This window comes from Mobula birostris, chromosome 1 (genome assembly GCF_030028105.1).
Source record: "Mobula birostris isolate sMobBir1 chromosome 1, sMobBir1.hap1, whole genome shotgun sequence".
NCBI lineage: Eukaryota > Metazoa > Chordata > Chondrichthyes > Myliobatiformes > Myliobatidae > Mobula > Mobula birostris.
In genome coordinates, this window is record NC_092370.1 from 175,525,571 (window position 1) to 175,547,910 (window position 22,340).

At 38.2% G+C, this 22,340-nt stretch overlaps 1 protein-coding gene across 5 annotated transcripts in view; it reads left to right on the plus strand.

Annotated features, from left to right (window-relative positions):
- LOC140201773 (gephyrin) overlaps nucleotides 1-21,401 on the plus strand; it is a 667,155-nt gene extending 645,754 nt beyond the window's left edge. For 3 of the 5 annotated variants that reach the window (XM_072266422.1, XM_072266431.1, XM_072266452.1), the window contains 5 exons: nucleotides 3,473-3,537; nucleotides 4,802-4,840; nucleotides 10,632-10,735; nucleotides 17,942-18,038; nucleotides 20,132-21,401. In XM_072266422.1, coding sequence (XP_072122523.1) covers nucleotides 3,473-3,537; nucleotides 4,802-4,840; nucleotides 10,632-10,735; nucleotides 17,942-18,038; nucleotides 20,132-20,265 — 439 coding nt within the window. In that variant the 3' untranslated portion in view covers nucleotides 20,266-21,401. The remainder of the gene's footprint in view (nucleotides 1-3,472; nucleotides 3,538-4,801; nucleotides 4,841-10,631; nucleotides 10,736-17,941; nucleotides 18,039-20,131) is intronic. The other 2 variants (XM_072266442.1, XM_072266463.1) reach the window with 1 other exon arrangement.
- The last annotated feature ends 939 nt before the right edge of the window (nucleotides 21,402-22,340 follow it).

Here is a 22,340-nt window from a genome sequence, read left to right on the forward strand (position 1 = left end):
CAATTCCTTAAAAATTTTATATGCTTCAATCAGCTCCTCCCTCATCCTTCTAAATTCCAGTGTATACAGCCCCAGTCGCTCCAATCTTTCAACATATGACAGTCCCTCCATCCCGGGAATTAACCTCGTGAACCTACGCTGCACTCCGTCAGTAGCTAGAATGTCCTTCCTCAAATTTGGAGACCAAAACTGTACACAATATTCCAGGTGTGGTCTCACCAGGGCCCTGTACAACTGCAGAAGGACCTCTTTGCTCCTATACTCAATTCCCCTTGTTATGAAGGCCAGCATGCCATTAGCTTTCTTCACTGCCTGCTGTACCTGCATGCTTACTTTCAGTGACTGATGAACAAGGACACCTAGATCTCGTTGTACTTCCCCTTTTCCTAACTTGACAGCATTCAGATAGTAATCTGCCTTCCTGTTCTTGCTACCAAAGTGGATAACCTCACATTTATCCACATTAAACTGCATCTGCCATGCATCTGTCCACTCACCCAACCTGTCCAAGTCACCCTGCATTCTCATAACATCCTCCTCACATTTCACACTGCCACCCAGCATTGTGTCATCTGCAAATTTGCTAATATTACTTTTAATCCCTTCATCTGAATCATTAACGTATATTGTAAATAGCTGCGGTCCCAGCACCAAGCCTTGCGGTACCCCACTAGTCACTGCCCGCCATTCTGAAAAGGACCCATTAATCCCTACTCTTTGTTTCCTGTCTGCCAACCAATTTTCTATCCATGTCAGTACCCTACCCCCAATACCATTTGCTCTAATTTTGCACACTAACCTCCTATGTGGGACCTTATCAAAGTCTGGCTTTCCCATGTCTATTTTCATAGTTACATTCTCAAAAAGTTCCAGAAGATTAGTGAAGCATGATTTCCCCTTTGTAATCCATGCTGACTCGGACCTATCCTGCCACTGCTATCCAGATATGCCACTATTACATCTTTTATAATTGATTCCAGCATCTTCCCCACCACTGATGTCAGACTAACTGGTCTATAATTGCCTGTTTTCTCTCTCCCTCCTTTCTTAAAAAGTGGGATAACATTAGCTACCCTCCAATCCGCTGGAACTGATCCTGAATCTATAGAACATTGGAAAATGATTACATCTACGATTTCTAGAACCACCTCCTTAAGTACCCTGGGATACAGACCATCAGGCCCTGGGGATTTATCAACCTTCAGTCCCATCAGTTTACCCAACACCATTTTGTGCCTGATGCGAATTTCCTTCAGTTCCTCTGTTACCCTAGGTCCTCTGGCCACTATTACATCTGGGAGATTGTTTGTGTCTTCCCTAGTGAAGACAGATCCAAAGTACCTGTTCAACTCGTCTGCCATTTCCTTAATCCCCATAATAAAGAACTGAGGCCCTTTAACATCTCTCGGATGATGCTGAGGATGTTCTACGTGTCTGTGGTGGCCAGTGCTATCATGTTTGCTGTTGTGTGCTGGGGCAGCAGACTGAGGGTAGCAGACACTAACAGAATCAAAAAACTCATTCGTAAGACCAGTGATGTTGTGGGGATCGAACTGGACTGTCTGACGATGGTGTCTGAAAAGAGGATGCTGTCCAAGTTGCATGCCATCTTGGACAATGTCTCCCATCCACTACATAATGTACTGGTTGGACACAGGTGTGCATTCAGCCAGAGACTCATTCCACTGAGATGCAGCACTGAGCGTCATAGGAAGTCATTCCTGCCTGTGGCCATCAAACTTTACAACTTCTCCCTTGGAGGGTCAGACACTCTGAGCCAATAGGCTGGTCCTGGACTTATTTCCATCTGGCATAATTTACATATTATTATTTAATTATTTATGTTTTTATATTGCTTATTTATACTCTATTCTTGGTTGGTACAACTGTAATGAAACTCAATTTCCCTCAGGATTAATAAAGTTTGTCTATCTATCTATCTATCTATCTATCTCCACCCATTTCTGTCTTCAAGGGCCCAACTTTGGTCTTAACTAATTTTTTCCTCTTCACATACCTAAAGAAGCTTTTACTATCATCCTTTATATTTTTGGCTAGCTTACCTTCGTACCTCATCTTCCCCCCGTCCCTCGTATTGCCTTTTTAGTTATCTTCTGTTGCTCCTTAAACGTCTCCCAATCCTCTGGCTTCCCACTCATCCGATTTGGTCTTTGTGAATAGTATGCAAGACAACATTTTCACAATATCTCAGCACATATAACAACAATAAACCAATTCCAATTCCACAAAGAGGAACTCATTTATACCATCAGCTTGAAGTTAATTCCTGGCATCATAAGTGACACATTAGCATTTCTGATGGTAACACCATCACAGAGAACCATATTTTTGAGGTTTTGATAAAATAACGTATATCACCTGTTAATGTCTAGATCAGGGGTTCCCAACCTGGGGTTCATGGACCCTTTAGTTAACGATAGTGGTCCATAGCCTAAAAAAAGCTTGGAAACTCCTGGCCTAGATCATTTCAGCTAACAAGCTCACTGCTTTGCTCTGTTTCTGAAATATATGGTTGCGGAAATCTAAAACTGTATAAAATTTAGCTGTGATCTCTATAAAAAGTCAGTTTCTAAAATGTTACGGTTTCTGTTTCATTTATTGGAGAAATTTTACTGCTGTTTGAGGAAGTACAGATTTATATGATGTGTAATGCATTCAACAGAACAATTATGTATTCAGATACCACTTTGCAGGTACAGCAGAAACTTTGAGTCACTAGGCATTTGAGAAAGGTTGATAACAAGCTACTGCTTGTTTTACAAACAAATGAGAAATGATGGAGGAAAGCCATTTGATTCTTTGAACTGATAGAAACCAAAAGACTGCTGATCTGATGTGACAGGAAGGAAAGAGAACAGAAGTAAAATGGTTGATCTACAGTGGATGAGAAAAAGGTCGCTGCTCTTTTCAAAATAGCGCTATTGCATTTGAAATGAACACTTACAATACAACCAATACAGATTATATAAAGTGTTAGGCTCTGTCAAGAAATTGTCAGGTGTGATTAAGAAGCCTAGCAGGACTTAATTGAATGCCTTTGGTCAGCTGTTCATCAGCAGTTCCTCTGGCAATGGGTTCAGTTAGGTTTTTGCACAGGTTTTAGAAATGAAACGTGGAGCTCAGGGTAGCACAGCCCTAGATTGTAATTTCCTCTTGTTTCCTCAGTAGCATAATAAATGTTTCTATTAAACTTGTTTTGCTGGCTTCCTGACAAGTTCATTTACAGGAACACCAAAAAATCAATTCAAATGCAATGAATGATGCTTATCTATTAAACTCACTAGCAAAGCTAAAAGGGTTGTAGAAATAGAGGGAGAAATAGAAGTAATTAATTTTACTAGTTAATTTCAAGTACATTGAAATTCAAGAAATATATGTCTTTTTTAGTATGAAGATATCCTTACCTTTCATTCAAAACAGTATATTAAGATATGCATTCCATTCTCCACAGCCTCCCAACAACTTTTGCAACTCTGGATATCGATGGTATCAGAAAAATCATCTTTGCACTGCCAGGTAATGGATCTGTTAATCTTTTAGCAGAGGACCCCATAATGTTAGGAATGTGACCAATTTAAAAACTACTGCTAGTTGGTTTGTCTTAAGGTAAGATGTTACTGCTGGTCTCTGTAAAGCCGTTGACATTTTCATTGAGTATTCCTAGCCATCTAGGTATTTCATTTCCACTGATCAGTTTTGGACAATTCCATGACTTCAAAAGATCAGCTGTATATATGTATCATTCATTGCATTTGAATTACATGCATTTTTCCTCCCATGAAACAGCTTCAGAAATCAAGAAACCTGTGCATCACTCTGTGTAAATGGTTAAAATGAATCTGTTTCTTGCTTAAACGGTGTGGTTTCATTTCTACTAATAAATTGTACTGGAATACTTGTGATGTAATTTGAAGTTCTGATTTGTTGCAAGTCCTCCAGTGACTGAGAGTTAGAGATCCTACACTGCTGACATTTTGGATCTGTACCAGTCTACAGTAAAGTGACAGCCTTGATTCACTCCTTAACCTCTTTTCTATTGAGGAGTATAGCCCAAAAAAATGATAAGAGCACAACATACCAAGGCTTTTGAGGTTATCTATTTCATTTCACAAAATTGCAGTTTAATTTATATCATAATGGTCTGATTTGCATCATGCAAACCTATTGTCTCATCTCATTACAGTGACCATCATTTTTTAAGTTGTACTTACTGATTAGAGCTAATTGTTTTTAATTTTAAGACTAGGCCTTTAGATTCATAATTTTAATGGATAATGTCTGCAAGCAATGTTGGCTCAGAAATTTTAACTTGAATGTTCTTTTTAAACTTCGTCAACTAACTCCATTTGTTATTTCCAGCATATGTTCATGGATCAGTAGCCCTGTGCATTAACCAATGATTTTGGTTTTCTAGAAAACCTCCAACTAAATTGTGGGTAGCTATAACTTGAAATCACTACTTATAATTTGGACTTTAATGTTATGAGTAATTTGCTAAGTAATGGAGCAATGATACAGTATACTTTGGCACTGGAATTGTTGGCAAAAAGTCACAACATAAATTGACCTATAACAGGAAATGAATGACAAGGCTGCAACTAAACAAAGCAGTGCTGCTGACAAAAATTATCCAAAGTCACTTAAGAGCATTAGCAGTGTCCCTGAAATTGACGGAGCTTTACGAGTCACCGCAAACTATTTATTGATTGATTGTAATATATATTGAATAGTTTATTTGAAAATAACATTCGTTTTCAACTTTTTTTTTACCGTTATGCAGCGGGTGCGGTAGAGGCTGATGGTGACATAGGATCTGAAGGTATATGGCATTACGTGATGGGTATTACAGTATCACAAACATTTTTTGTGACAAGAAATTACCACTAAATAAACTATTCAGTATATATTATAAGCCACTACTGAGACAAATAAACTGATTGAATTGTAGCATTTGATATTATGAGATCTTCCTTTTTCATCACCTAGCCTAGTCTTTTTTCAGTTCTGGTCCTCAGTTGTTTCCCCTACCCAATTTGCCTGGTGCTGTGCAATTGACTTCTAACCCTCTGCTTATTTTGCATTGTGTCATGCTTCGCAATATCAGTGTGAATTGATTTACCGTCCAAATTTTCAAACTTTTCTTTGGAAATTTGTATTCCTTCCATCTGTCAGTTTCCATTTGCTTCCATCTGAGTCTGGAAATTCACCATATACACGGTATCTCAGCTGCAAGTCTGACTCCAACTATTTTGTTGTAATAATGCCTGAATGCACAACATGACAGGGGCCAGTGGCATTCTAAATGACAGTGGGCCAGTATTTGCTTGATAGTCTCCTGCCAGCTTTATTCCTGTTCTAAAGAGCAACACCAATTACTCTTACTATTTCCTATAGTAGATTTGTTGTATAGTTAGTGCTCTGTGGGGAATATGTCATAGCTGTACTATTGTTCAGTTTGGCCAATATTGTTCAAATGTCTTCAGCCTTTTAGGAACTGAGTTTTATTTGGTAATTGCTATTTATTACCCTGCAAACAAATAAACTAATTTGGGTCTTTTTCTTTATCATAACAGTCTTATGTTTCTTGACTCATTTAACAATTTAAAAATGTACAGTTGGATTATGGTTGCTGTCAAAAATTAACTCCCCATCTCTGTCAGTTTTGGAGAAGAATCTCTCGGTGGAATCTAAGTGTTTAATCAAAGAATGTTTAGGAAAATAATTTGGCAGAGCCCCTTATGTCCCCTTGTACATAAACTACTGGATGACAACAAACTTGGCGGCTACCAAATTGGGCTCCTGCTAAGTCAATGAAATCTATATTGTAAGTAACTAAATAAGGGTAAATAGGAGGAGGGTGGAATGCAGTTGACCTTTTACTTAGATTGGATATCAATTGGAACCTGAATATTGGACATCAATTGGAACCTGAATCATAAACATAAGTATGAGAAAACAATTGCAAGGCAGGCATCCTTATATTTGGAATTGAGTAACCCAACTAACATTATGATAAAGTGAAACTGCAGTGCAAGTTTTAAGCTGCAATGATTAATGTCCATAACTAGAAAGGAACAAATAATTATTTTTCCTTTACTGTAACATTTAGTCAAAATGCAAGACTGTAATTTTAATTGAACTGAGTGCCCATCAATGAATTTACCTTATGTTACTCTACGAGTATAAATTGTTGTTCAAGCTTTGCAAGAAATAGTAATATATAAATGTGAATGTGGTGTGGCTCTGTAGATGTTTTGATAAAGATTTGGCCCTAATTTCTCTAATTGATTGAAGATATTGTAGAACAAGACATTGTATTGTAACATTTTGGTTAGTCGACATGCTGAACTTCCAGCATATAATAACAATTAATATTTTGCTGTATCTTCAAAGAAAATTGCAGAATTAATTGAATATCCACTTTCACACTGCAATTGTTTAATCATTTGCACCAAGTTAAAATGGCAACTTGTCTCCAGAACTTCATCAAAAGGGACTTGAGGAGTGCCGGATTAGTGAAAATGCCGAATTACAGAAGGATCACATTAAGCAATAGCTAACCCTCACTAATCCGGCACCATTGAGACCTGAGGAGTGCCGGATTAGTGAAAATCCCGAATTACAGAAGGATCACATTAAGCATAATCAGTGCCGGATTATCGAAGGAACCGTATTACAGGTAGTCAGATTAGTGGTCGACCTGTATTATCATAATTTAATGAAGTAACTGCATCAATTAATTCATCCCTGCAATAGTGTTACCGAAACCACATTGCTGCACTGTAATAAATTCTTAGGTCAATACTCGCTGGCCTTATTTATGGAACCCCAGATTCCTTGGGCTGCAGAAGTCTAGGGACTCCATGAGATTGGATGGCTCTCTTCCCCCGCCCCCAACCCCAGTTTGTTTGAATCCTGTGCAAGTTGCTACCCTGTTACAACATCGGTGCCAAGAAATAACAGAAAGCACACTGCACATGACTAAAGGATTTATATTTATGAATGATAACTTAACTAAAGGGTTAGTAAAGAAAAGAAAGAAAAAAGAAAAAAGGGCCCATTATAATTAAACAGTCAAATGTTCACAAGTTGTAGCTCAACTCTTCCAAAAGTCATATTCACTGATCCTCAGTCGACCTCCGCACCTTGCTCCATCAAATCACGGTCCCTCAACTAAGTCGAATCCTACGACCAGTTCTCTCCACCTCCTGCCGAACAGAGACCCCAGCTCACACTGGTGTCAGGCACACAAAAAAAAACCTGCTCCCTGATTGAATAGCTCACATTCCAAAGCATCTGTTATCTCTAACCATAACCCAAACACTGCTCCTACAGAAAAACCATTAGGTTAGCAGTGAAACCTTTACCAGGGCATTACAATTATAAAAATTACAGCAAATCCATTGGATAAAAATAAATTGAGTTGCAAATCTCCAAAACTAACGTATCAATTTTCCTCAACTCCATTGTTGCTTTGCACAAGCGGCATCTTGACCTCATTATTATTTTTAAAAACATGCTGAATTCACTGGACTAGATTAATCAAATAGCCATTGAATATTAAGTTAGTAATTATCAACATGTGTACTTTTTAAATTACCATGTAATTGTTAATTGTCAGTGCCAAACTACCAGTATGAACAAAGAAGTAAACAATTTAATTTACTTAAGTTTGTTTTCTTATGCAGGAAGTGGTTCTTAGAAACCTCAATTTTTTTCCATATTATGTTAATTTTTCCACTAATCTCTTTATTGGTGTTTATTTCTATTCACTTTTACCTCCTCCTCATTCCTTTATTTTCATACCTTTAATTTCATTAGTAAAAGGATAGGTTCTGTGATTTACTGAGGTTCCAGATCATTGTTCCCCTCATCACATCATAAATAACTTCCAGTTACAGAGCAAAATACTTTTGTGATGCCGTGTCAGAAAACAAAGTTATTCCACCCCAGCAAGATTCAATCAATATAACCCTGAATGTCAGTATATAAAAAATGCCTTTCATTTGCACTGGACAGTGGAGCCAGTGAGTGGAGGGAATGAAGGTGTTTTATTACCTCAAGGAGAGTATAATTCACAAGAGCTACCTCTCAAGATTCTGTATTAATATGAAAAATATGGGTGGCACATTGCATACCACTTGGCTGTCAATCGTTCTGAGATGTTTTCAAATTTCTGAGTTCTAGATGGTTAACATTCCCATTTGAGCTCTAATCTGGGAACGAATGAATATACAGCAGGCCTTTAGGAAACTAATTTTACCTCTTGACATTAAGAAACTTTATCTATTCCCACTATGTTCTAAATTAACTCAAGATCTGATTTTCTGAAGAAGCGCGATTCATCAAATTTTGTTTTAAACATGTATTTTTGAAAATCTTGGACAATAGTAAGATGGTGTGTTATTAAAGATTAAAAAGTTTCCTTTCCTCTTGCAGATGAATTATATGATTTTAAGTTAAACAAAATCGGAAGGTCTATCTACCTGGTTCTTCAATTCATGATGCCATGAGGCAGTTAATGTTTATTATACTGGGAAGGAAGTATTAATCTTCACCTAATCTATCACTGAGGAGCGTTTCCAGAGAGATGAAGTAAAAATTCATTAACAGCAGAATGTTGTTACCCTCCTATCTACTATGGTTGGTTATAGACCTATGATAACAGAGACAAAGATCATAATAGTTATGGAGAAGAAGCGAATTACAGCGCCATGGAGTCATATGGCGCATGTTTTATGGAGCTGCCTTCTCATGGTCATTGAGCTTCCCAAGGTCTGGACACATTGGTCACAAATTAGATTTTTTAATGAGCTATGAAAGTAGAAGCTCTAATTCCATCACAAATTTTACTTTTATACTGATATCTTGAGAACAAATTGGATGCCAGTGCTCAAAGCCACCTCTTAAATTCAGAGGCAGCTTACAACGAGATTTGTGATTTATATTTCTGTCACCTTTAAGCTATTAAGTCAGCCTACTAAACAGTAAATCAATATATTAATTGAGAAAAGAGAAGAAGACAATATTTTGAAGGGAGAAACAGTAGGTTTCAAAGAATTGGAGATATCACATCAAAAATTTTAAAAATGAAATTGTAAATATTCTAAAAATCATACTCATTGTACTCATGGCACTTGGTAATATTGGATAGTCCATTTATTGTTCAAACTGTCTTACTCTGCTTGGAGACGAAGTGGATTTTATAACAAAAAAAAGCAATTGTTGTGTGAAGAAATCTTTCAAGTGAACGTGTAGTGTATAGTGCTTTGTGAAATAATTCAAAAATCAAAGAGAGCAGTAAGTGTGGCTTTTTAATGATAGTTATATGAATTACTAATTTTATTCAGCAAGTAAATTGAAATTGGAAATACCAGTATTAACAATTCAGCAATTACTCAACTCGGGATGCACTTCTCCTTGAATTGTATCTGTCTGTAAACTGTTTGATAATTGTAACACATTGTTTTATGAATTTCTATTTACATCAATGATCTCAACCACTGGAATCATAAGATTTACTAGAAGATTAAATGAGTATTGATATAATGTTTTGTTCTGCACTAACATGCAGTTGGCCAATTGTAGCCTGAATATATCCATCTCATTTGGTTGAATAGCTAAATCATTATGTTAGCTAAATAGCAATTCTGAAACATGCATGTATGAGAATCCAAGCACAGTATTATGTTTAGCATATAATGACCTGTGTTGTATATTGAATGCTTTTTTTGATGTTGTGAACTTCAGTGTGGGTAGTGAAGCTTGAATAATAATTTGGACAATAAAGGCAAATTAGTCCAATTTGATTTGCAAAAAAATACTCTTCATAACTCACTTCCCACTGTGATGATTTCACAGTAATAGGTCTTTCATATTTGTGGAAAGCAAGCTTGTGGCATTCTATTGTTAGTGTGAAGCCCAAGAATTTCTTCTAGCTGCATTAATTATATCTAATTTGTGTAACTAGTTAACATAACAAAGAGCTGTTGCAAGGCAACAGATTTGTAAGGACGTGTCTTGCAATTGACAGGTACATTGAATACTCTATCATACATTCATCCAACCTCATTGTCTTACTTTTTTTTAATCCACTTCAATGAGCTGCAAAAAAAACCCCAGAAATTATGGAGGCAGTTTTAACCCCAATTGAGGTTTTATTTGGATCCAAGCAACAACTCTTGAATTAACTCCAAATCTGCCACAGTTAAGTTCCAACCCATGCAGTTCTGCAGTTAAATTTTTTGAACTAATCTTTTTCATTATTAGCAAATAAAAATAAATTTGGAAATCATGTCATGCAGTTTGGAGTGGAATCATCTTAGCACACTGTTGTTCTTCTTTTTGCCTGCAATGAATAACAAATCATTTATAGAGTTGGCTCAAGTAGTGAATGCTTCTTTTGCGATCACCACAGTAACTCAGTTGCCCATAAGAAAATTCAAGGAAGCAAAGAACACAGAATGATTCGCCCTCCAAGTGTGCATTTAATTGAATTTTGGAGTTGGAGCAATTGCCTGCTTGGTTCCAGGAATTATTCACATTGCATGCCACAGTTAATTGTTATTAACCTGGCTTTGTTATTTCATGGCAGTATGATTTCCTTGCAGGAAATCCAGTGTCAGCAGTTGTCACCTGCAATCTCTTTGTTATACCTGCACTGAGGAAAATGCAAGGAATCCTTGATCCTCGACCCACCATCATCAAAGCCAGGGTAAGTCAAATAAGTTTCCAATGACTGAAGTCTCACTTCTACCTGGTAAGATATGAAAAATGTTCATTAGCTTGTGGTAGCATTTTTGAGTTTGGTTCTGATCTTTCAATGGTTGAAGATAAAGTTCAATATGTTTTTAAATTATTTGGGAGTGAAGGTATTCAAGACAACAAACTGTAAAAATTCCTTTAAAATATTATCAATTATTAATATTATATATAGTAATTTTTGCTGTTTATATAAACAAATGAATGGCGGTAGAGCTAGCAACAGAACATACTTTATTGAAGGGAGTAACTCTCAACAAAACCGTAGAATCTGATGCAAGAAAGCATCAAAGTCATACCACATGGTACACTCTTTTTTTAGAAGTACACTTTAATTTATACACTTACCCTTTTATTTTAAAAGGTGCATACAAACCTTAACTATTTACAAACATGATATTATACAATTGGCTAACTATTTACATCCATATAGAGTTGTCAGTTTGAATAGTTATAAAGTCATTAATTACTTTTTTCTGTTCTTTCACCAAATTTCTCAGTACAACCTGTGCCTGTGATCTTAAAACATTAGTAATTCCAATGGATTATTTCTCTCGTTGGGCATCATAAATATCTGGAGTCATATCCAGTTCTGTAGTTGTTGCTTCTGTAGGTTTCTGGAAATTTTAGGCTGGCAAGCCTAACGTCAGTAGTGGGTAAATTATTGGAAGGTATCCTAAAGGATGGCTATCTAGGTATTTGGATAGACAGGTCCTGATTAGAGGTAGTCAGCTTGGCTTTCATGACTAACCAATCTTCTAGAGGGTTTCAAGGAGGTAGCCAGGAAAGTCGATGAAGGAAAAGCCGTGGATGTTATTTATATGGACTTTAGCAAAACCTTTGACAAAGTCCACATGAGAGGCTAGTCAAGAAGATTCAGTCACTAAACAATCAGGATGAGGTAGGTAAATTGAATTTGACATTGGTTTCGCAGGAGAAGCCAGAGAGTGGTAGTAAAGATTGCCTCTCTGACTGGCGCCACAGAGATTGGTATTGGGTCCATTGTTTTTTGTCATCTACGTCAATGATCCAGATGATAATGTGGTAAACTGGATCTGCAAATTTGCAGATGACACCAAGATTGGGGAATAGTGGATAGCTATCCAACGAGGAGAGCTATCAAAGCTCGCAGCAGGATCTGGACCAGCTGGGAAATGGGCTGAAAAATGGCAGATAGAATGTAATGCAGGCAAATGTGAGGTATTGTACTTTAAGAGGACAAACAGGGTAGGACTTGCACAGTGAACGGTAGAACATTGTGGAGTGTGGTAGAATTGAGAAATCTAGGAATACAGATCCATAATTCCTTGAAAGTGGTGGCACAGGTAGATAAGGTCGTAAAGCGAGGTCTTCATAAATCAAAGTATTAAGAACAGGAATTGTGATGTTATGCCGAAGTATAAAAAACATTGGTGAGGCCTAATTTGGAGTATTGTGTGTAGTTCCGGCCCCCTACCCCAGGTAAGATATCAATTAAATTAAGAGTGCAGAGAAAATTTACAAGGATGTTGCCAGGACTTGAGTCCCTTGAGTTTAGGAGAATAAGGGGAGATTTGATCGAGGTATTGGTGTTGGGCACGTGGCCAAGTGGTTAAGACATTCATCTAGTGATCTCAAGGTAGCTAGTTCAAGCCTCAGCTGTGGCAGCGTGTTTGTGCCCTTGAGTAAGGCACTTAATCACACTTTGCTCGAGTGTCTGTGCAAGGAGTGGCGCCCCACACAGACTTCCAATCTGCACCTTGTAAGGCATGAAAATGCCCGACGCAGGCCTCTCATGGTCTGAGTTGACGTTTCCTCACCCTCCCTGATCGAGGTATATAAAATTATGAGGATTATCGATAAAATACTGTAAGCGCAAGCAGTCTTTTTCCACTGAGGTTGGATGAGACTAGAATTAGAGGTTATAAGGGTGAAAGGTGAAATATTTAAGTGGAACCTGAGGGGGAGCTTCTTCACTCAGTAGGAGGATTGAGTGTGGAACGAGCTGCCAGTAGAACTGGTGGTTGCGGGTTCCATTTCAACATTTAGAGAAATTTGGATAAGTATGTGGACAGGAAGGATATGGAGGGCTGTGGTCCAGATGTGGGTCAATAGGTTAGCCAGAATACAGTTCAGCACTGACTAACCAGCCAAAAGACCTGTTTCTATGCTATAATGCTCTATGACTCTATAATAATCTTCATAAATTTGCATAGTTTTTTTTAATTTCTATGTATCACCTATAAGCACTAAACCACAAGAAACTTAATAGATGTTAATAAGCCTTATAAGTAGCTGCAGTATGTTAAATTACACGATGTATTAGCATATTACAGGAAAACGTGAATATAGCTTTAACACTTCTTCTATGGTTGCTTTTTAGTTACTCCATTTTTATGCCTCCTCTTTCACATCACTTTACATCCTGACTCAGTGTAGAAACCCCTCTTCTCACTGTCACTTTTAAAGTCACAAAACAATCATCTCTGATCTTTCCTTTCTGGATCAAATGCCAGGCTTTCAGTTGACTTGACTGTCTTGGTGCTCTCTGGTTACACAATACTGTGCTTACATTAGTAAAATTATGCTTGTAACAGTCTCTCAAAGAATTGTCAGAGCTTTTGAACTGCTTCTATACTGCAATGTGATTCTCCCTTAAAGCATCCCACGCAGTCTGTGTTTGCATAGTCCATTCAACTTTTCTGTAAATTGCAAAAGTCTTGTAGATACTGAGCTGAAGTGTCTCGGCCCAATACATCGACTGTACTCTTTTCCATGGATGCTGCGTGGCCTGCTGAGATCCTCCAGCATTTTGTGTGTGTTGCTTGGATTTCCAGCATCTGCAGATTTTATCTTGCTTGTGATTAGACACACACACACACACACACACACACACACACACACAGAGTCAGATGACAATAAACTTGAACTTGAACTTTTCTCCAGACCGTGTGTGATTTCAATTTTTCTGTCTGTATCACCTTTGCCAGACATGATCATTGCACTGTGGTATCTCATGCTGTACTTCTCACTTCCCACTTTTTATTTTCTGGCTCTTGAAATGACCTAGCTACTGTCCTGAGACTTATGTAAACTGGATTGATCACACAGTCTTTGTTGATTACAGACCCTCCCTCAAAAACGTTGCTTTTGAGGTGTGTGAATGGTCCTATTGTTCTGAAATGACTAAGTCACTGTCCAGCTGATGCCTTTGACTCAGCCAACTAATCATGACTGCAGACTTGGCACAGCATTTTCCCTCTGTCTAATTCTCTAACTAGCTTGTTCTTTACAGGTTTTGGCTAGATTTTATAAATATTGAGAGGAAGTAAAAGCAAGCTAAATATATTGACATTTGCAGCAGGATCATGCCCATTACAATCCGTTAAATCATATTCAGGCATAGGATACCAAAGGCTTATATGAAGTATGGTTACATATACCTAATCAGCAGAGTCGAATAATTTACTTAAGACTTTCTGTTCTAGAATCATTGCCATTTGATCGTGTCAAGTGTGAGTACAGCAGCTGATCCCATGTTATGACGTACTCAATTTCCTGAGTTAGGAAGTGACATTAATATTGAAAATAATCGAAGTTTTTCAGTTTTAAATCTAACCTAGATATTATAACAACTGAGACATAAATACATTGGTTCCTAAACTGGCTATAATTCTCTCATGGACCCCTTGATATTACTGAATTTGTATTGACATGAAACATGCATACCGAACACAGAATCTTTTGAATGCAACAGGCCAGGCAGCATCTCTAAGAAGAGGTACAGTCGACGTTTCGGGCCGAGACCCTTCGTCAGGACTCCCCCTCGTACCCCATCCATTATTTATTTATATATACACATTCTTTCTCTCTCTCTCTCCTTTTTCTCCCTCTGTCCCTCTCACTATACCCCTTGCCCATCCTCTGGGTTCTCCCCCTTCCCCTTTTCTTTCTCCCTGGGCCTCCTGTCCCATGATCCTCTCATATCTCTTTTGCCAATCACCTGTCCAGCTCTTGGCTCCATCCCTCCCCCTCCCACTTTCAAATCTCTGACTAGCTCTTTCTTCAGTTAGTCCTGACAAAAGGTCTCGGCCCGAAACGTCGACTGTACCTCTTCCTAGAGGTGCTGCCTGGCCTGCTACGTTCACCAGCAACTTTGATGTGTGTTGCTTGAATTTCCAGCATCTGCAGAATTCTTCGTGCTTACAGAATCTTTTGACTGTTTTTTAAAATTTATGAGGCAAAATACATTCTTATAATAAAATGATAGGAGTTCTTCCAGCTATTATTAGGATACTCCAACATTATTAAGCACTGTTCAACAGTCTACGTCAATACTTTAATCCAAGTGCATCTAATATCAGTTTTTCCCTTCATTTATTCCATCTTTAGAAAGCATTGGACAGAACCTGGAAGAAGTTACACTTGCACTGTCAGTCTTCCATTATTGAACAGATGTATGGTTGAGCTGAGACAATCTGACTGTCAACGTGACTGCCTCTGCTGCTGTTCTCAAATCCTTGTCCACTTTAATCCAAACCTTTCCTGTATCCCAAACAAACCAGTCCTGAACTCTCATCCCTTTATAGTTTCTTCCCAGTTATCCTTCATGCTTTGCCCATGTGATCAACTTTCTATGCCTCAAACCCTATTCCCACTAACTCCCAACTTTCTTTCCTGATCTTTGTGAATGATTTCCAAGCTGACGTGCTGACACCTTCCTAAACAAATCCATAAAGCATACTTTCTGTTCATAAACATGATGTTCTATCTTTTACCATCCTCTGTGAATCCAAGGTCACAAGTGACTGATAACTCACTCATATCTTTGCTTCGTATTTAGCTTTAAATAACATTTACTCATCCAATCTAAGCCAAAATATCTCGGAGTTGTTTCTGTTTTTGCTCTGATAATATCACAGAAGGATTTACCAAAGGTTCCCTGCAGGTTACCCCATGCCAATAATGTTACAGTAGCATTAATCTATCAACTTCCCTAATGCTTTCATTGTCTCAATATAGTCAATATTAAATAAGCTGCAAACTCTATTGATTATTGGATGGCCAAATCCATTACAGTATCTTTGTCTTATGCCAAGAGTCCCTATATTCAGCAAAAATTCCGTCTTCCCATTACCACCAAATCTGATTGAATCAGATTTGTTGTAAAGGCAGATGCTCCACTTATTCTCAAACCTCTGCAACTGTATCCTTAACTCCCTGACCAACAGATTACAATCAGTGAGGATAGGCAGCAATACCTCCTCCACAATTATTCTAAGCACTGGTGCTCCACAAGGTCACGTCTTCAGCTCTACTCCCTGTACATTCATCACTGCGTGGCCAGATTGTGCTCCAATTCCCATCTACAACTTTGCAGATGATACCACTGTAGGGATGTCTCAAATAATGATGAGCTGGAGTACAGAAAAGCAATCAAAAACTTAGTAATAAGATATCACGACAACAACCTTTTCCACAATCCCCATCAAAATAAAATAGCTGGCAATTGATTTCAACAAGGGGAACAGTGCACATGACGCCCTGTCTACATCAGCAGTACTGAGGTTGACAGAGTGGAAAACTTTAAATATCGAGGACTGAACATCACCAATAGTTTGTCCTGGTCCAACCATGTTGACACCATGGCCAAGGAAAGTCACCAATGCATCTACTTCCTCAGGAGGCCAAAGAAATTTGGCATATCCCCATCAATCCACCATATAACGCATCCTATCTGGAGGCATCAGTGCTTGGTATAACCACTGCTCTGCCCATGACCACAAGAAACTGTAGAGAGTTGTGGACACAGTTCAGCACATCACGGAAACCGGCCTCCCCTTTATAGATTCTGCCTAAACTTGTCATTGCCTCAGTAAAGTACCCAGCTTTATCAAAGACTGTACCTACTCTGGGCATTTTCTCTACCCCCTCTCCCTCTTTGAACAGGCAGGAGATACAAAAGCCTGAAAACATGTACCTCCAGGCTCAAAGACAGCTTCTACCCCATTGTTACAAGACTATTAAATTGTTCCTTAGTGTGATGGACTCTTGACCTCGCAATCTTCCTTGTTATGATCTGTTGTTTACTTGCACTGCCCCTTCTCTTAGCTGCTACACCTTATTCTGCAATATGTTATTGTTTTTCCTTGTTCTACCTCAACACACTGTGTAATGATTGGATCTGTATGAACAGAACACAAGACAGACTTGCCCTGTATCTCAATACATGTGACACTAATAAACTAATTCCAAGTCCATTTCCAATAGAGATTCCAACCAAATGTACATATACTACTGTAGGAAGACTACCTGATTGTATTTTATGACATCACTACTTTATTTGCTATTTAAATTTACATTTAATATCTTGGTCATTTTCATATTCCATTTTACCTATTGGCTGCTTGAAATCCACCTCTGCTCATAACCCTATTCCCCATCCCCACCCCCCCACCCAGTCCACTGAGAGTACATAGAAGCTCTGCAGGCCAGATCTGAGCTGTAGTGTTGCCTTTGTCCAGTACATTGCCTTAATTGATTGTTAACCCTGCATTAACTACTAATGCTTCATTATCTCACATTTAAGTTTCTTACCCTTAGACTTACTCTTCCCAGTGGCCTTATCATTCTAACTTGCTGTAACGCTAGGTCTTTCATGGTCCTCTGTTGCCTTGTTTTCATCAGCAAAATAATCTGCTGGACAAACTCAGGAGGTTGAACAGCATCTGTAGGGAGAAAGAAATTGTCAACATTCTGGGTCAAAATTCTATATTAGGACTGAAACATTGACTGCTTCTCCTAGACCACTCACTGATCTTTCATCAAAGCCAACACAAGTGATCTTGAGTAATAATCAGCAAGACAGTTCAAAACTCCTTTTTATCTTAATCGTAGAATGACATGGAGAGTCTAATTTGCAATGTCAACTTTTGAAAACAATATCAACTTTTGTGCATTTTTATACACATCATCCTATTTGATGTGGAAGTTCTTCCTCTGTGTTTTAAAGTTTGCAAATTATGCAATATGATGTGTGTATTTGATATTTTAACACCCTTCCTGGGGCCATACATGATTTTCATTTAGAAAGATATATAGAATACATTACTGATTGTATTCATCTGTTTTATGTGGGAAAGTTAACAATCAATTTCCTTTTAATTCTGTCATTCTGCAGTTGTCCTGTGATGTGAAGCTGGACCCACGACCCGAATACCACCGCTGTATTCTGACTTGGCACCACCAGGAACCATTGCCATGGGCACAGAGTACAGGTAAGATGTTTGAAACAATTATTGAATAGTAACTTGTATTTGAAAATAACAATATATCATGTGATAAGGGTTTCACTAAAATAGTATAACAGATGTATATAGTTTTGTACAATATATTGTACAGTTACTTACCAACTTGGGAAATATAATAATTGTACTGTTTTTTTGCCACACTTGGAGAATGCTCTAATTAGCAAAAAAAATTTCCTTGTGTGTCTTCATTTCTGGACACAATCCACATACCCAAAGGCAGGATGGCCAGATATATCAATTCTCCAGTGTGCACAATGATGCTGCTGAAGTCAAATAGTGTACAATCTTCTGTCTATTATTTATAGGCATAGGCTTGTGTAGTTCTTTGAAGTATATTGGGAAGAATCTTTGCCAGTGACAATCTATCAGTTTATTTTCTGAACAGTAATAATATTATGCAGTGTTAATAATCGCCTGGCTTATTTATTTGGTGAGCAAGTCTAGGACTGAGAGTTGATATAGTTCTGAATTTTCATTGAATTACATATAATTTGATGATACAATATAGGCAGTACAATTCGCCAACTGTTATATGAAAAACATAATGTACGCTTTCATTCATTGTAAGTTCTATGCCATAACATGGAGCCAAAGAAGTAACTACTTTTCTTTATCTTGTCCTGTAATTGTCAAATGATTGTTTGGCAATCATTGAAGAGAAATTTAGAGGCAAACGTGCAAACATTCCTTTTAATGTTATTAAACTTTACAAAGACATTAAAGTATTTATTGTGTTTTACCTGTGTAAAACAATCTTCATTAAAAACTGAAGTTGACCTGAGAAACGTTGAAGAATTACATGTACTCAGATAGAGTGGCTCTGTTGATTTTGGCTGTTGCCTTGAGAGCCTTGTTAAAGGAAGTGTGAGGTAGGAGAGAAGTCCAGTGTCTACAGTGAGTCAGCAGGCCCTGTAAGCAAGCACTCAACAGGCAATGGAAATGAATAATCACGGAGCTTCTTACCAAGAGTCAAACTCCTAACACCATGAAGAGTACTGTTCGAAGTTTAATATCATTAAATCATTGAATAAATTTTAAGTACCACATCATAGCAACTGCACCACTGGCCTCAGCCACAGTTGATGAACATCCTCACTATACTCTTACACATTTAACAATGCTGCATGTGCATCCCACGCTGCATGCACTGTCAGCTATTCCACCAAGACCCTCACCTTACACAATTGAGAGGTACACATTTCTCTCTCAATTGTGTGATAAGTTACTCAAAGTTAAAGTTATGTGAGGCAGAAGCTAACCATAGCAGACATGTGCATCTTTGTATGCTAGCCCCATGGAATAGATTGTACTGCCCATTGTTCAGGTGTCCTTTGCTGAGACCATGGCCAGTGACAGAATTGAGACCATGATGGTATGATATATGATGGTCTCCGATATCTTACCTCCCATTCATCCACTATCTCTTCTGATTCACAAGATGTCTTGATGCCCCTTTTCTTTCCCTCACCCATCATCACAGTTTTATCTTTACCCCTTTTTCATTTAAAACATCAAACTTCTGAGGTACTGCAAGGAAAAAATACTAGTGTTGAGATCAGAACATCATTCAGTTGTAGTAACCAGCTGAGATTCTGATACCACCTACAACTGAGGGGAAAGCATTCTCTAATTTTCCCTAGATTCTCTAAAGTTTCTAGTAAATCGAAAATGAAACCCTGCTTGCTGCCATAAATTGTCTGAAAAATTCTGGAATCCATTACTGAGGAAGTGATAGCTTCCTAGCTCTCTCCCAGGAGCAAAGATAATCTGCTTCCCCTTCTCCTCTCTGTGAGGTGATTGATGAGATCAATGTGAAACCTCTAGATACATAAGATCAGTGGGTGCTCAGCAAGGCACGTGCATGGGAGGTTTGGGAAGTCAAAGACAAAATTTTCTTTGTCATTCCTCCACTGCCAATAAAGGTGAATAGGTGTTAACCTGGAACATTAATTCACATGCTGCCTTGAGTATTTCCATTATTTTCTGTTTTGATTCAGCTTTGTGCCATCTGCAATGATTTTCTGATGGATTTTTGAAATTACGTTTTGCCTTTTCTGCAGGGAATCAGATGAGTAGCCGTCTGATGAGTATGCGAAGTGCCAATGGACTGTTGATGCTACCTCCAAAGACAGAGCAGTACGTGGAGCTCCATAAGGGTGAAGTGGTAGATGTCATGGTGATTGGAAGACTATGATGTCAGACAAGAGGAGGGTTGGTGCATGTCTACATATCATTGACTGTATCCTGTAATGGAATGGCACCATTAGTTTTTAATGATTTGGATAAAATTGACCAATGTTGATTTTGAAATAATTTCAAAAAGGAATCAGATAAAGTAAATGAAACACAAGAGAGAAAGAAATCCATTGAATCCATTCTGTATCATACCCAGGGCAAAGTTTCTCTTTCATTACAGTTGCTTTGTGTGTTTAATGCCAGGTCTAATAGCAGTAGCTTTTGATAGACAGCGGTAGGTGCCTGCTAAACTTGTGTTTTCTCATCTTCAGATACAGATACTTATGCTACTAGCAAGGCTGTCTGCTTACTTTATACCAGCTTAGATAAACACAGCTATTATCCTTATTAGTACGCAACATAATTGCTTCACAAAGAGCTTTGCTTGTTCTTTATCTTGTATCTTGTGTTCATGTGCTCAGTGCCAAAAGCAGAGTGGCTAGAGTGGACTGGATTGGTGTATTACCCTCCCAGTGCCATTGACGGGGAAATTTCCTAGAAGCCACCTGTCTCAGCTGACCACCTAGTTGGACAGGAATTGGAAAACTTTCATTTGAACAAAGAAATTGCTTCCTTAAGTGCTGACAGCCTTTTTACCAATTTAAAAAAAAGTGTACAGTAATACAAAGATTGATATTGTACAGATAATAGTGTACCAGCAAACCATGTGGTAATTCCTAGCAATGAAAGACATTTAACAACACTGTACCATAACATTTTCTGTAATGATATTAAATATTAATAAAAATCCTTGATCATTGTTAAAATTTATCTGAGAAGATACTCAATGTTTTTAAAAGAAACTTATTTCTTGCTGTGTTTGTGCCGTAGTTACATTGTCACGGTGCAATTTGGAAAATAGCTTTGAAAAATTTTACACTCAATAAATCTGTTGGTTTTTTTTATTGTGCATTGCTATTAAGGAACAAATTCTGCAATGTCGAAAGAGGTTAAAGGCATTATGATCATGGAAATGTCTACAATTTCATCAATCTCCCCTTTATATCATGAACCAAATGCCATTTTGCTTTAGTGACCAGGTTAGCTATGTTGGAACATCTGATCATTTTTTTAAGAACTTATACTGGAAGAAGGGGAAGATTACTTTTTTAATTTCATAGTTATCTCTGTTTGTCTAATATTTGTTTGCATAAATTAACTATAATCTACAAATTCACTGGTTAATTTTTGCCTAATTTCACTTTTAAATTATTGGTTTATTATTGTCACATGTACCAAGGCAAGGTACAGTGAAAAACTTCTCATGCATACCATTCACACAGATCAATTCATTACAACACTTTCAGTACGCTGGATGAACTCAGCAGGTCGGGCAGCATCAGTCAGAAACGATGAGTCGACGTTTCGGGCCGGAACCCTTCTTCAGGACTGAAGAGTGAAAGATGGGGAAGGATTTGAAGAATGCTTGTAGCATCAGTTGATAGACCAGTAATTTGAAAGACAAAGGGGTGGGGGAGGGGAAGCATTGATGTCATAGCCCTGAAAACAATGGGTGGTAGAAGAAGGAGGCGGAACCATGAGGGAGCTGGGGGAGGGGTAGAGTGAAATAGGGATAGAGGAAGGGAGAGGGAGGAAATTACTGGAATTTGGAGAATTCTATGTTCATACCAAGGGGCTGGAGACTACCTAGACGGTATATGAGGTGTTGCTCCTCCAACCTGAGATTAGCCTCATCATGGCAGTAGAGGAGGCCATGTATGGACATATCTGAATGGGAATGGGAAGCAGAGTTGAAGTGGGTGGCTACCGCGAGATCCTGTCTGTTGTGGCGGACAGAGTGGAGGTGCTCGACGAAGCGGTCCCCCAATCTGCTTCGGGTTTCACCGATGTAGAGGAGGCCGCACCGGGAGCACTGGATGCAATAGATGACCCCAACAGACTCACAAGTGAAGTGTTGTCTCACCTGGAAGGACTGTTTAGGGTCCTGAATGGTTGCAAGAGATAAGGTGTAGGGACAGGTGTAGCACTTACGCTTACAGGGATAAGTGCTGGGTGGGAGATCAGTGGGGAGGG